The sequence below is a fragment of the Triturus cristatus genome, chromosome 7 (assembly GCF_964204655.1).
Source record: "Triturus cristatus chromosome 7, aTriCri1.1, whole genome shotgun sequence".
NCBI lineage: Eukaryota > Metazoa > Chordata > Amphibia > Caudata > Salamandridae > Triturus > Triturus cristatus.
The window spans coordinates 1,332,228,505-1,332,240,661 of record NC_140590.1 but is presented as its reverse complement, the minus strand read 5'-3'; the positions used below and the strand labels follow the sequence as shown (position 1 = coordinate 1,332,240,661).

Genomic DNA, 12,157 nt, shown 5'->3' with positions numbered 1-12,157 from the left:
CCCAAAACCCACCCCTAAATTACTATTGTAAGATGTTCATCTTGGCATTGTCAACGTTTCTGTAAAACTCCACACAACAGGGAGTATCAGGCACACATCACACCTCTCTTTTACCCCTGTAAGTACGTTTATGGCAGTTTACCCTTTTTATCACACAATAATGTCAACATTATAATAATAATTTCTGTTGATATTATTAAGGCGAAAAGGACAGCCAGAGAAACATATTATATCTGTACCAGCAATAGTGTTACCTTCTGCAATGGTGATTCCTCATACATTGCTTTTGTCAGGAGGACTCGCAAATGTTTTGAAAGATCTGGATGATAATTTAATGTTCATATGTCTATATTCTGCGGTTTGGGTTTGTGGGATTGAGAGTACAAAATCCCTTGAAAGAACTCGTAGTTTTGTGGGGGAATTTTCAACTGTGCTCCACAAGGCATGGTGTGGCCAAATCCTCGATGCTGTGTAACACTACTATTGTTCCGACAATTTGACTCTTGTGCTGTCTTCACACAGCCTAACCCGCCCTTTGTTCAACCATAGTGTAACTTTTGCTGAGCCCTTTACTAGTATCCTGGAATTGTGTAAAACCTGCTTATCTTCTGCACGGGGTCATCATTTTTAGGCACCATGTAGTTTTTGCCTATTCACGTGCCATTACAGTATAATCCTATTCACGTCTGGCATTTTCGTTTATAGGCGGGCTTCACAACAGGGCCATCCACACGCCTCCTACAACCTGGCTTTGGGGAAACTGTGGAATACTACTCTCCCACAGGAGGACATGTAAGTATGCAATCGCCAACAGTGACAGAACGTGGAAGAGTGCCCTCTGACATGCTTAGCTTGCAATAGCAAGCAACAGAACTGTTTTCAAAAGCCTATAATTATGTCAGCTTTTCTAGCAAACTGACGGTTCCAACTTACACGAGATACAATATTTTTTAAGTTCAGAAAGGTTTTATTAATATCCAGAAAGGTGTCGATACACAATTCACAAAATTAAACTCATGTCAGTACAATGAAAGTTGCAATTATACATTAGTAAGAATTGGACTCATAAATAAAAAAAGAAGGGTAAAACAGTTGAAAAGATCATAAGAACCATTAAAATATCAAAATATTTAGAAACATTAAGGGGATTCAAGGGGGTTTTAAAACTTCTTGTCGAAATGATTCCATCTGGGAACACCGCTTGGCATTTGTGTCAAGGTATATTGTGACAGGTGTCCAGAAATCCAAGCGTTTCGTTGCCATATGTAAAGGGATACAATATTTTGATTAAGAGTCTCTCACATGCATTGTCCATGACCAGTCATGTTTTGTGTTTTAGGGAAGTGGAAAGTCTTCTTGCCCAGGCTGCGGACCAGGGAGTGCAGGAAGCTGAAGAATTGTTGGGAAAACTCAACAGAAAACCGGTCTGAGCCCCATCTTTGTGCTGAGTGAAATGATTTGTCTTCGTTGTGCACAAGAATTAGGGACAAAGCCTTCCCACACGTTCCCTCACTTTTCCACACCTACCCATCTTCCCAGACCTTTAGTTTGGTCTTTGACTAGACCTGGAGATATAATACCTCATGGGATTTTGCTTTTAACCTGAAGAACACAGGCAACAGCCACAGTTTCAGCCAGCCTTCCACTCGTACGACACCCCGTGTTCAAACCATAGTAAATGCATCACTTTTAGATGGTAATAAAACATTTTGTCAGTTGTATTGAAGCTTGTTTATTTGTGGCAAAATTTACCATTCAGGCCACATATGCAGTGGAAGTTTTTCTCTGTGTTGCTGCTCTCATTACAGTCAGCCCTGACTTTCACCAATGCCCAGATTCACAGCTTAATGCTCTTATTTTTATTCTGTTAGCCATTGACATAGTCAGGGACATTTTAAGAGTTTTGGGGGCCCTGGGCCAAACATACTTTAGGGGACATGTTCGGAACAGCTTTGAATTTATTATCCAGTTTCAGCATTTTCATGCCTTCTACTGACAGTGAACAGGCACACTTGTCCAAAATCCAAATGTGTTTATATCTAATATTCATGGATAGCGATGTTTTGAATATTTTAACACAGCATCTCACTTATATTACTAAAAACCTTTGCTACACCCTCACATCTCGCATTTGTGAGTTCCTGTTTAGTTCTAAAAGAAACTTTGTCAGTGGATGTTGCATAAAACCCAACACAACATTTCTCTGCAAACTGTCTGTAGTAGACTCACACATAATCCACATCACAAGTAAATGAAAGGAAAAGGGTATATATAACAAGTTAAGAATTATTCAAGGTCATCAGGGCAAGACTCTCTACAGCACAGAAGTGGCTCTATCAGGGGGCCCCTGAAAGGCAGAGTCCCTAGGCCAGAGCCCACTTTGACCATGCCTTAAAACGTCTCTGGCTATTGTAAGATTCAGCCACTGATCAACCCTGTACTTCAAAGCCTCCAGTATGTTGTAAATGCTGTGTTTCAGATTGTTCACCTCACTTTGATAAATATTATGCTGAATTGTCTGTTTCACTTTGGGGCCCAGTTTAGAAGAAGGCCTGAAACCCCCCAAGATTTACCTACAGGAAAAGTTTCAGGTGCGCAAAACTTTTGGGCAGGGCCCATAGACTCCTCAAACTCTTGCAAAATGTTCAGTGTAGCCGAGAGATCTGCTCCACTCCTGCGCATACCATAGAATATTATCTGCATACAAAGATATGAAGGATTCCACCTCTGGCATCTCCACATCACAGCTTTCCAGCTCGACAAGGATTGGTTGCGGGAATGATTACATCACCAGAAAAATGGCAGGAGTGATAGAAGGCAGTCCTTTCATGTGCCCCATGAAATCATTCTACCGGGGGCAAGAGTGAGATGGTAATCAGTCAGAAAGCTCATTCTTGGGGGGGGGGGGTGCAGAGCTTGCCTGATTCCAAGATGGTGGCTTAGATTGAGAGCTCCGCCAAGTCATCTCACTATCCGTAACGTATCTTGTATCTGCACTACCAAAAATGCTCCTAACCGACAGCCAGCTGATCGCGGAGGTTGCGCCAGCAAAAACCGCTGATTTTGCAGCACAGAAGATGGCTGCGAGTGCCACTACTGCGGACCTGTGCGGAGGCCTGACTCGGACCTGCTGAGACCTGCGGCGTTACGTAGGTGACGCGTCGACGGAGAGCGAGCGGATATTCCTACCAGTACCAGCACTGGGGGCCTCTGTGCGTGCGGCGCTACTAACGATTCAGGCCATCAATCCAAGGAGCTGGTGCCTAACTTTCCAGACCCCCGGTACTGAATCGAGCAGCGGGAGCTGGACGCGCTGCGGGGGTGACCTTGGGCCCTCAGACGCTGCTGGGCTGGTGCAATGAGTGGTGGTCGAACGATCAGAGCCGGCCGCGCGCTCACCGGCGCATACACAGTGAGTTCATTATCACTCCATAGGCCCCATCTCTCCCCAAACTGCACATCGGGACTTGCGGGCAGAGCAGGGGCTACGCAGGAGCGCATTGTCTGGTACGGACCCTGGGCTACGTTTGTGGTGTCCTGCGCAATGAAATGGGAAGCCAGGCCTTGAACACCCACGATCCACGCATTGAGGGAGGCAGGCATAGTGCACCCTTCGGCCATACAAACGTGGCTGGATTTTTGGGGATTGCTGGGTCTATGCCTATATGCTTATTACATACCTGCCTGACACCGGATAGAGCGCGCACTACTGATTCCTGGTACCCGGGGCCGCATTTGCACTGATGCCACTCCTTCCGCATGACGTGGACGTCTCAGAGAGCCAGCTACACTTAAGGCGATACCCACGGCGGAATTCTACGGGCCGCTGCCCCATAGGCAACAACGCCTGGCCTACAGGGCTTGCTGCAAATCTGCGCCCATGGGAAACGTATTGTAGGCTGCCTAGACGAACTCAGTGCCGCTGTGGCTCTGGGTGATTGCCAGCAGTTTAGTTGAGTTTGTGAGTCTTGGCTGCCAGCCTAGCCTCTTGCTGCGACATTCTTGTGCTGGGATCTCCAGGGTGGTACAAAAGGGGGTGGTGATGGACGGAGCATCAGAACCAATCAAACACTCACACCCAGTCAACAGATCTGGGTTTGATCCATCACCGTTCTTTAGCCCACTCTGCCACCCCAGTTCAGACATGGCCATATGCAAATCAGTCTGACCCTGTGCCTCATGGGAACAGTCCAGCCCGAACTGCCAAGCCATGCCTTCCCTGGACCGGAAACAAGCTTCCTAGGACCGGTTTCTGGGCTCAACTGGGTACAAGAAGCTCGCAGACTGTTCGCACCTCTGAAGAGGCAGCTGCGTGAACACAACTTGGACTATGCCATGCTGTACCCAGCACGTCTGCGGGTAAACTGACAGGGCCAATCCCGGATATTTACAGACCCGAAACAGCTACAGAAAGCACTAAAGGAGTGGTCCAGGGACAGAGCACGCACTGCAAAATCACCAGATCGAAGGGAGCGACCAGAGGCTGCCTTGAGGAGCAAGACTAAATTCGGAGCACTCTTATTCGCAGATAAGACTTTTTGTTTGCATGACAGGAACTGTATATACCTGTAGTGACACGATTATACTGTATGTCCCACGAACTCTGAATAATAGTGACATAGAAGATACATAATGCACCCTGGTAACAGTCATAGTAGTCACTAAAGATGCTAAGTGGGGTAGCGCAATTAGAATATTATTTTTAGTAGTTGAAGTTATTATATACTAGAGAGGGCACGGTATTGTTAGTCAGATGATTTCAATAATGGATTGAGGACAGGCGTAAGTGCCATATGGCATTATGGGAGCGGGATGGAGTGAGGAACATGTTACATCCGCCCACGTGTGTGAACCACCCATAGGCGATCTGCCTTTTTTTGATTGTCTTATGGAACCTAGAAATTTTATTTTTCTAATATTGCGGTGGGTTTGGGGGGATTGTTTCGTGCACGCAAATTTGAAGTATGCATGCCGTGGGTGGGGGGAGACAAGGTACAGAGACCAAAATCACTTGTTTTCATATATGTAGAGAGCTATGGTTTAACAAAGCATAACATAGCGTGTAGACACAAAGTATTGCATAGCAACACTGAAGTCGATGTGCTCAATACGCCTAGATCACTACCAACATTCTAGATGCAATCACAGACTTGTAAGATAAAAATGTTAACTTGGAACATCCGTGGTCTTAATGACCATAGGAAATTGTGGAAAGTTCTGGCATATCCCAACAGACGTGGTATTGACATTGCTCTTTTGCAGGAGACACACTTGCCCCTACACAGTGCATTGCTGCAGCACAGGGGGCTACGGGGTAACATGCATGCTGCGGGGTTTACTTCTCATGCCCGGGGGGTAATTACCTGGGTGAATCCAAGATCGGAATTTAAGCTGGAGGCACTGGAGACCGACCCCGAGGGTCACTTCGCTTTATTGCGTTGTAGTGGGAGAGGGCTTGGGCTAGTACTAGCTAACATCTTTGGCCCAAACTATGATAACCAAACCTTTTTTGAAAACTTATTAGCTAGAATGAGTGGTTACGGCACGAGTCCCCAACTCTGGGGGGGTGACCTTAACTGTTTGCTAGATCCACGCTTAGACAGGTCAGGAGGCCTGGCATGACACCCTACAGCCACGGCTAGGTCTATTGTAGCTGCTGCTACCCAATTAGATCTATGTGACGTATGGCGTACACGTTCGCAAGGTCAGGGTGGTTTCACACACTATTCAGCATATCATGACCTACACACCAGGATTGATTATCTGTTTATTTCTAGAGATATGTTTACGCAGATCCGTGACTGCGTTGTACTCCCTCGCACTTTCTCAGATCACGCCCCAGTACAGATTGTCATGGACACCCCACAGAAACATATACCCCCTTTCACTTGGCAGTTCCCTCCGTACTCATTACTCGACCCCGTTTTTAAAGCTGAACTGGCTGGAGCCAGGTCAGTGGACTCATTTTCCACGGTGTGGAACACTTTTAAAGATAACATCCGAGGGATAACCATGGCTAAGCACTCCGGTGTCCTTCGCACCCTTCGGAAGCACTTGTCGGATTTAGAGACCACCTTAAAAACCCGAGAGCAGAAGTTACAAACAGAGGCGGACAAAAGTGTCACACAAGAATTGTATCGGATGCTGCAGGAGTACCACTCTACGGCTGATGCAGAAATAAAGCACTTTGGCAAATATGCGACAGCCCACATATACGGAGAGGGAGAACGTCCAGGATCGGTCCTGGCCTCGCTGCTGAAAAAACGGAGGGAGAAGGCTAGTGTGGCAGTCATTAATGATGCATATGGGGAACCACTAATTGAACCACAGGAAATTGCCAACAGATTTAAGCATTATTATGCGTCACTATATAGCTCTGATGGTGGGACGAAGCTACCTTAGATTACCTGGTTCACATTAAATTGCCCTGGCTGACGAACGAACATAGAGAATACCTTATGCGCCCACTAGAAGTAGACTAAATAGTTTTAGCTCTGGTCAGGATGAAATCCATCAGCGCCCCCGGCATAGATGGTCTTACTGTTTCCTTTTTTAAGGAGTTCAGGGACCTATTAATTCCGCACCTGCAAACACTTTCTGAGGAAATTATTGAAACGGGAATTATTCCACCCTCAATGCGGGAAGCGCTAATTGTTACAATACTCAAACCTGATAAACCACCAACTGAATGTGCATCTTATTGCCCTTTTATCACTCCTCAATGTGGACACAAAAATGTATGCCAAGATCTTAGCGACCTGATTGTCTCCCCTAGTGCCACTATTGATATCACCAGAGCAAGCCGGCTTTTTCCCTGGTCGAAAGCTTACTTACAACTTGAGGACGGTGTTTGGGCTATACAACATACTAGGCTGGACATCCAGGCTGTGGCCGTGTTCCTCGACACGGAGAAGGCGTTTGAGTACGTGGAGTGGTGGTTCATGACCCAGGTATTGATGAGAATGGGGTTAGGGAGTGTCTTTTTGCAAATGGTGGCAGTGCTGTACAATTCCCCTACAGCTAGGATCAAGATCGGCAACTTGGTTACTGATTCGATTCACTTTACCAGTGGCACACAACAGGGATGCCCGCTATCCCCATTGCTATATGTCTCGTGGTTGCGGAACCTCTTGCATGCGCTCTGCGTGAGTATCACGGCCATAGGGGTATACGTTTTCCGAACTATAACTTGATTATATCCACAGATGCAGATGATACATTATTATATGTTAGAGATCCTGGTCAGAATCTGTCGCCTGTACTGTGCAAAGTGATTCTCTTTGGAGCAAGGTCCGGCCTCAAGGTTAATTGGAATAAATCGATCATTTTCCCGCTGACTTCAGATACGGCCCCATTTACGCCAGAATACCCATTGAGTTGGACGACTGAGCCAGTCCGATACTTGGGCTTTAGAGTACACACTGACTCGGAAGTGGTTTTTAAAGAAAATTATGGGAGAGCGTTATCTAAACTTGATGACAACGTGGATCGATGGATACGCTTAGCCCTGTCGTTGGCGGGTAGGGTGTTGATTATGAAAATGGCAGTCCTTCCACGTTTCCTATTTATATTTACAACTTTTCCCATGGTCCTTCCAAGGTCTTTCTTTTGGTTGCTGTCAGCCCTGTTGGTACGGTTAGCCTGGGCTGGGAGACACGCCCGAGTTAAGTTGGACATCCTGATGCTGCCTTACAGCTTAGGTGGACTGGGAGCTTCGGATCTAGATTTGTACTACAGAGCTGTGCAGGGCGCACATGCGCACTACTGGATGCATGGCCCTACCGAAACTCCGCATTTTCGGATTGAGTAAGTAGTGGCGGCCCCATCCCCAATGCCAGCGCTCCTGTTCAAACCACCTGATCGCAGGACTGGTATCCTAGACTCCATTAATGTGACAATACACGCCTGGCATCACCTTCTGAAATTACAAACAGGTGTCATTCTATACTCCCCTAGGACCCCGTTAGAGTGGTGTCTCTGGTTGTCTCAACGCAAGGCAAAAGGGGTGATTAGGGCCTTAAACTCCATAAATATTCACACAATAGGATATATGTTTGTGGAGGGTAAAGCGATAACATGGGGAGAGACTGAACAGGTGGGACAGAATGCTACACCATTGACCCAATTCCACTTCCACAGGATGAGGCACTCACTGAAGGAACTCCTGGGCAATGGGTTAGATGAGCCACTAGATATTGCTCCACTCACATATGTTATTAAGGCTGACTCGCCAGTACGAATTGTCTCCAGGATTTATAACACAGCACAGGGATACCTAGTTAACCATTACACAATGGCTAGGTTAGCGTGGCAGGCGGACCTGAACTGGTTTATTGATGACAAAACTTGGAAGTATTGCTGTGAGAGCACCAAGCGTATTTCATTAAATGGGCGACACAGGTTGATACATTTTAAATTTCTGAACAGAGTCTTTTATACTCCAGAGAGGCTCGGCAGGTATGGTTTACGTGACTCTGCAGCGTGCAAGCATTGCGGTGTTAACTCAGCAGATTTTTTCCATCTCGCCTGGTTATGCCCTGGGATTGCGGCCTTTTGGGCGTTGATATTTAAGACTTTGGGAGAGGTCACAGACACCACACTTGAACCTGACCCTATGCTCGCCTTATTGGGCTATTCCAGACATCTACTTAAGGTAATTAGACGACTGGTAGACATGGGACGCCTGTTGGCTAGGCGTAGAGTTGCAATCTGTTGGTCCCGGGGCCCGACCCCCTCTATAATTGGCTGGTCAAACGCCATGGTGTACTGTAGCACACAATCAGAGTATTATAGTGACCCACTACCCCCTCCCCCCCCGCAATCAGCCTAAGAACTTCTGGGGTCTATACTAAACCTATCTAGCTTCCAAGGCAAATGGGTCAAACTGCGATGAGGGCTTTGATTTGTAACCCCAAAGAGTTGATTGCAGGATGAGTTCCCCGTCTCTGGACTGGGAGAAGCGCTTTGATTAGTGGAATTACTTAAGTGTTAAAATGCTAGTACTGCGATTTGGGCATGTATTGCATTGATCTGTTCCACAAACGATATGGACGTGACACGCATTGTGGTGTTTTTAAGATGTATGATGCGAGATACTAGCATTGCTGTACTGTAAATGACTTTGTGTATTGTGTACATTGCTGCAAGAACGACATGTCTCTGCTTTTGGTTATCAATAAAAAGAAATAAAAAAAAAAGAAAGCTCATTCTTGTAGTACTTTTCCCAGCTATTTCATAGTTTTTTTATGCCTTCGAGGACATACTCTAGCCTCATATATGGGAATGTCTAAAAGCCCATATTGAGACTGCACTTCCACACATTTAATTTTCCTGGAGATTGATTCCTTCAATTCTGGGCAACATTCCTTTTTTCCAGAGGAAAGCTTTTCACTTCTTGTGCAGTCCTTCTCTTCTATCATTTTAAGAAAAAGCTATTTTTAAACTCTGTTCTATTAGAAGTTTCATTATTCTCTGAAGTGTATTAAAGATCTCAGACTAGAATGCCTCCAGAGTGGGGCACAACCATACAGTATGCACAATATCCCCAATGGCAGCCCATAATCTTAAGTACTCCGGCCCAGACCATCTCTGGAACTGCCATGACCTTTTGGGTGTCAAATATATTCTTTGGTGGAAGCGAAGCAACATGAGGCAGAACCTAGTTGAGTTTGAGACTTCCCATGGAGCCATAAGCATGAACAGCAATTCCTCCTCCTCCACAAATGCCCGGTCCATATGCGGCCCAACATTCGCCAAATAGAACTAGCCGTTTGCTACAGCCAAATGAGAAGCCTAGCAGGAAGATTCATGGGCTATCATCACCGGACCCCCATTACCTGATGATTTGCAGCATCTCATGAATTAGCTTGTAGGGTTTCCCTTGTTTCAGAGAAATGACCTTATCACAGATTCAGCAGTCCGGAGATTGCCTTGAGGTAGGATGAAGGAGTCATTTTGTATAGTATATAGAATTTTAGGGAGAATGATAATTTTTAGATTTGCAATTCTCCCCACCTAATATAGGAGACGTAGCATCCACACCTGTGTATCCCTTCGGGTGCAGTCAAGCAAGGGGCCCATATATTTTCAGCTCCAGCTATCTCCAACCTAATGAAGCTTGTCCCCAGGGTAATTGATGGAATGGATCTTAATGCTAATTCCTCTCTCTACCACCTAGGGCCCCTATTCACCTGCACCAGACAGTGGATAGAGAATTATTATCATCCTGCTAGCTCTGAGCCTGGAATATTGACTGAAGTTATCTATTAGTTGGATCTCCACAGGGCCAGATCCAGCTGGGTTACCTAGATATATTGAGACATAGTTTGCATACAATGATAGTCTATGTTTCAGGTTCTCTGACCACATAAAGCGAGTAATCCTCTTGGACTGTCGGATCCTGCGGGCCATGGGTTCTATGGCAAGGGCGAATAGCAGAGGGAAAGGAGGGCAACCCAGTCTCATACCGCACACCACTGTTATCTGGTCTGACAGTGAGTTTGATACCATTCTGATGGACTAATTAGTTGCAACAGACCCAGGGTGCAAGCCCCCAAATAGGCCCGTAGGGCAATTTGAATCCAGCAACACTTGTGAAAATAATTTTTCATCCTTTTTTATCATTTGTATGCCTTTTAATCCATATGTAATCCAGTTCAAACCGAACAAAAGGTCAATATCCACATCTTCTGTGTTTTATTGACAATATGATGATTCCAGTGTAGAACAATCCATGATATTAATTTCTTCGCAAGTAATAATCCAAATTGAATCTTTGTAATGTTATAAACTCAATGCATATTGAGATAAAATCTCTTCCTCAGGTGTAACTGAAATAGGAAACTTTGGAACAAAGTTCCATCAGAATCAACATTAAATGACATGTTTTCCTCAAATATACACCCAAATTAACTCAATAGTAAGTGATAAAATGTTGTATGTTTACTGTGCAGTTCGGTAGAAACTGACACTAACATGTTCTTCCCCAGCCAGTCAACAAACTAACTTTCAATTCAAATTAAGTGCTGTAAGTCAAGACAAGTGAAACCCCCCACTTAGTAGAGCCCACCCTGTGTGAAAGCTTTATGTTGATTAATCAGTGCGGACAAAAACACAAACTAAATACAAACCAAGCATAAGCCCCAAGAAACGCTTTTGTAATGAATTTAAAAATGCAACCATGTGTATAGGTGACAGCCGCCTAGATAGTCAGCATATATAACAATAATCCATTTATTACCGAACAGAAACAATTGTGTTTTCTCCAGCAAACACAATTTGTAATCAAGAGTCTAAACGTTCCCGCGTGGCCTTGCCAACAACCATAATAAGCAGAACCAGATGCAACCGGAACCCTTAAATACCAGGTTGACTAAAACCTTGTGACCTGAAACCTGCATCGTAAAGCGTGACAGAATTAAACAAAATACTCCACACCCCAGTTCGTGATGATTGAATAAACATGCACTTCTACATAAAATACTTGGTAAAGATCTTAAATTATCAACATAGTGTGTTGATGCGAACTACGGTGATACAGTCTACAAATATTTATAGAAACATTAGAGAGAATGACACCCATATAAACATGACCAGTTTTGACACAGTGAACTTGATCTGTAAAGAGTCACTGCTTAACATGTATCCTTGAAGGCAAAACATCAAGTTAACCCCTTTGCTGCTAAGCCTTTCCCCCTCCTGTGCTAAGCCTTATTTGGTTATTTGGGGTAGTTTGCAATTAGGCACCCATAACTTAATGTCTACATAAAGTATTCACGCCAAATCTGTGTCCTTTTTTCCCAACATTCTGTGGATTCTAAAGGTACCCAGAGTTTTTAGATTCCTTTGGAGGGAACCAAGAAATTAGGCAAAATACATTTAGCCAAAAAATAAAAAATAAATCGCATTTCTGTCTGTGATAATCGCACCAGCACAAATGTCCTACCACACAGCGTTCCCCTAGGTCTCATGATAAAAATGAAACCTCACCTGTGTGGGTGGCCAAAGCGGAGTCAGCATAAAAAATGTATTACAATATTTTTAAAAATTGCGCTTATGGACACGCTGTGATATTAAGTTAATCTCTACACATTTTTGGTCCTTGCCTGTTGCAGGTACATGGCCGACCCACACAAGTATCATTTTTATCAGGAGACCA

General features: G+C 44.8%; 1 protein-coding gene across 1 annotated transcript in view; it reads left to right on the top strand.

Moving 5' to 3' along the window:
* LOC146811981 (uncharacterized) overlaps window positions 1-9,147 on the top strand; it is a 515,742-nt gene extending 506,595 nt beyond the window's left edge. The window contains exons 7-8 of the mRNA XM_085615113.1: window positions 706-792; window positions 1,340-9,147. Of these exons, the coding sequence (XP_085471239.1) occupies window positions 706-792; window positions 1,340-1,393 (141 nt within the window). The 3' untranslated portion in view covers window positions 1,394-9,147. The remainder of the gene's footprint in view (window positions 1-705; window positions 793-1,339) is intronic.
* The last annotated feature ends 3,010 nt before the right edge of the window (window positions 9,148-12,157 follow it).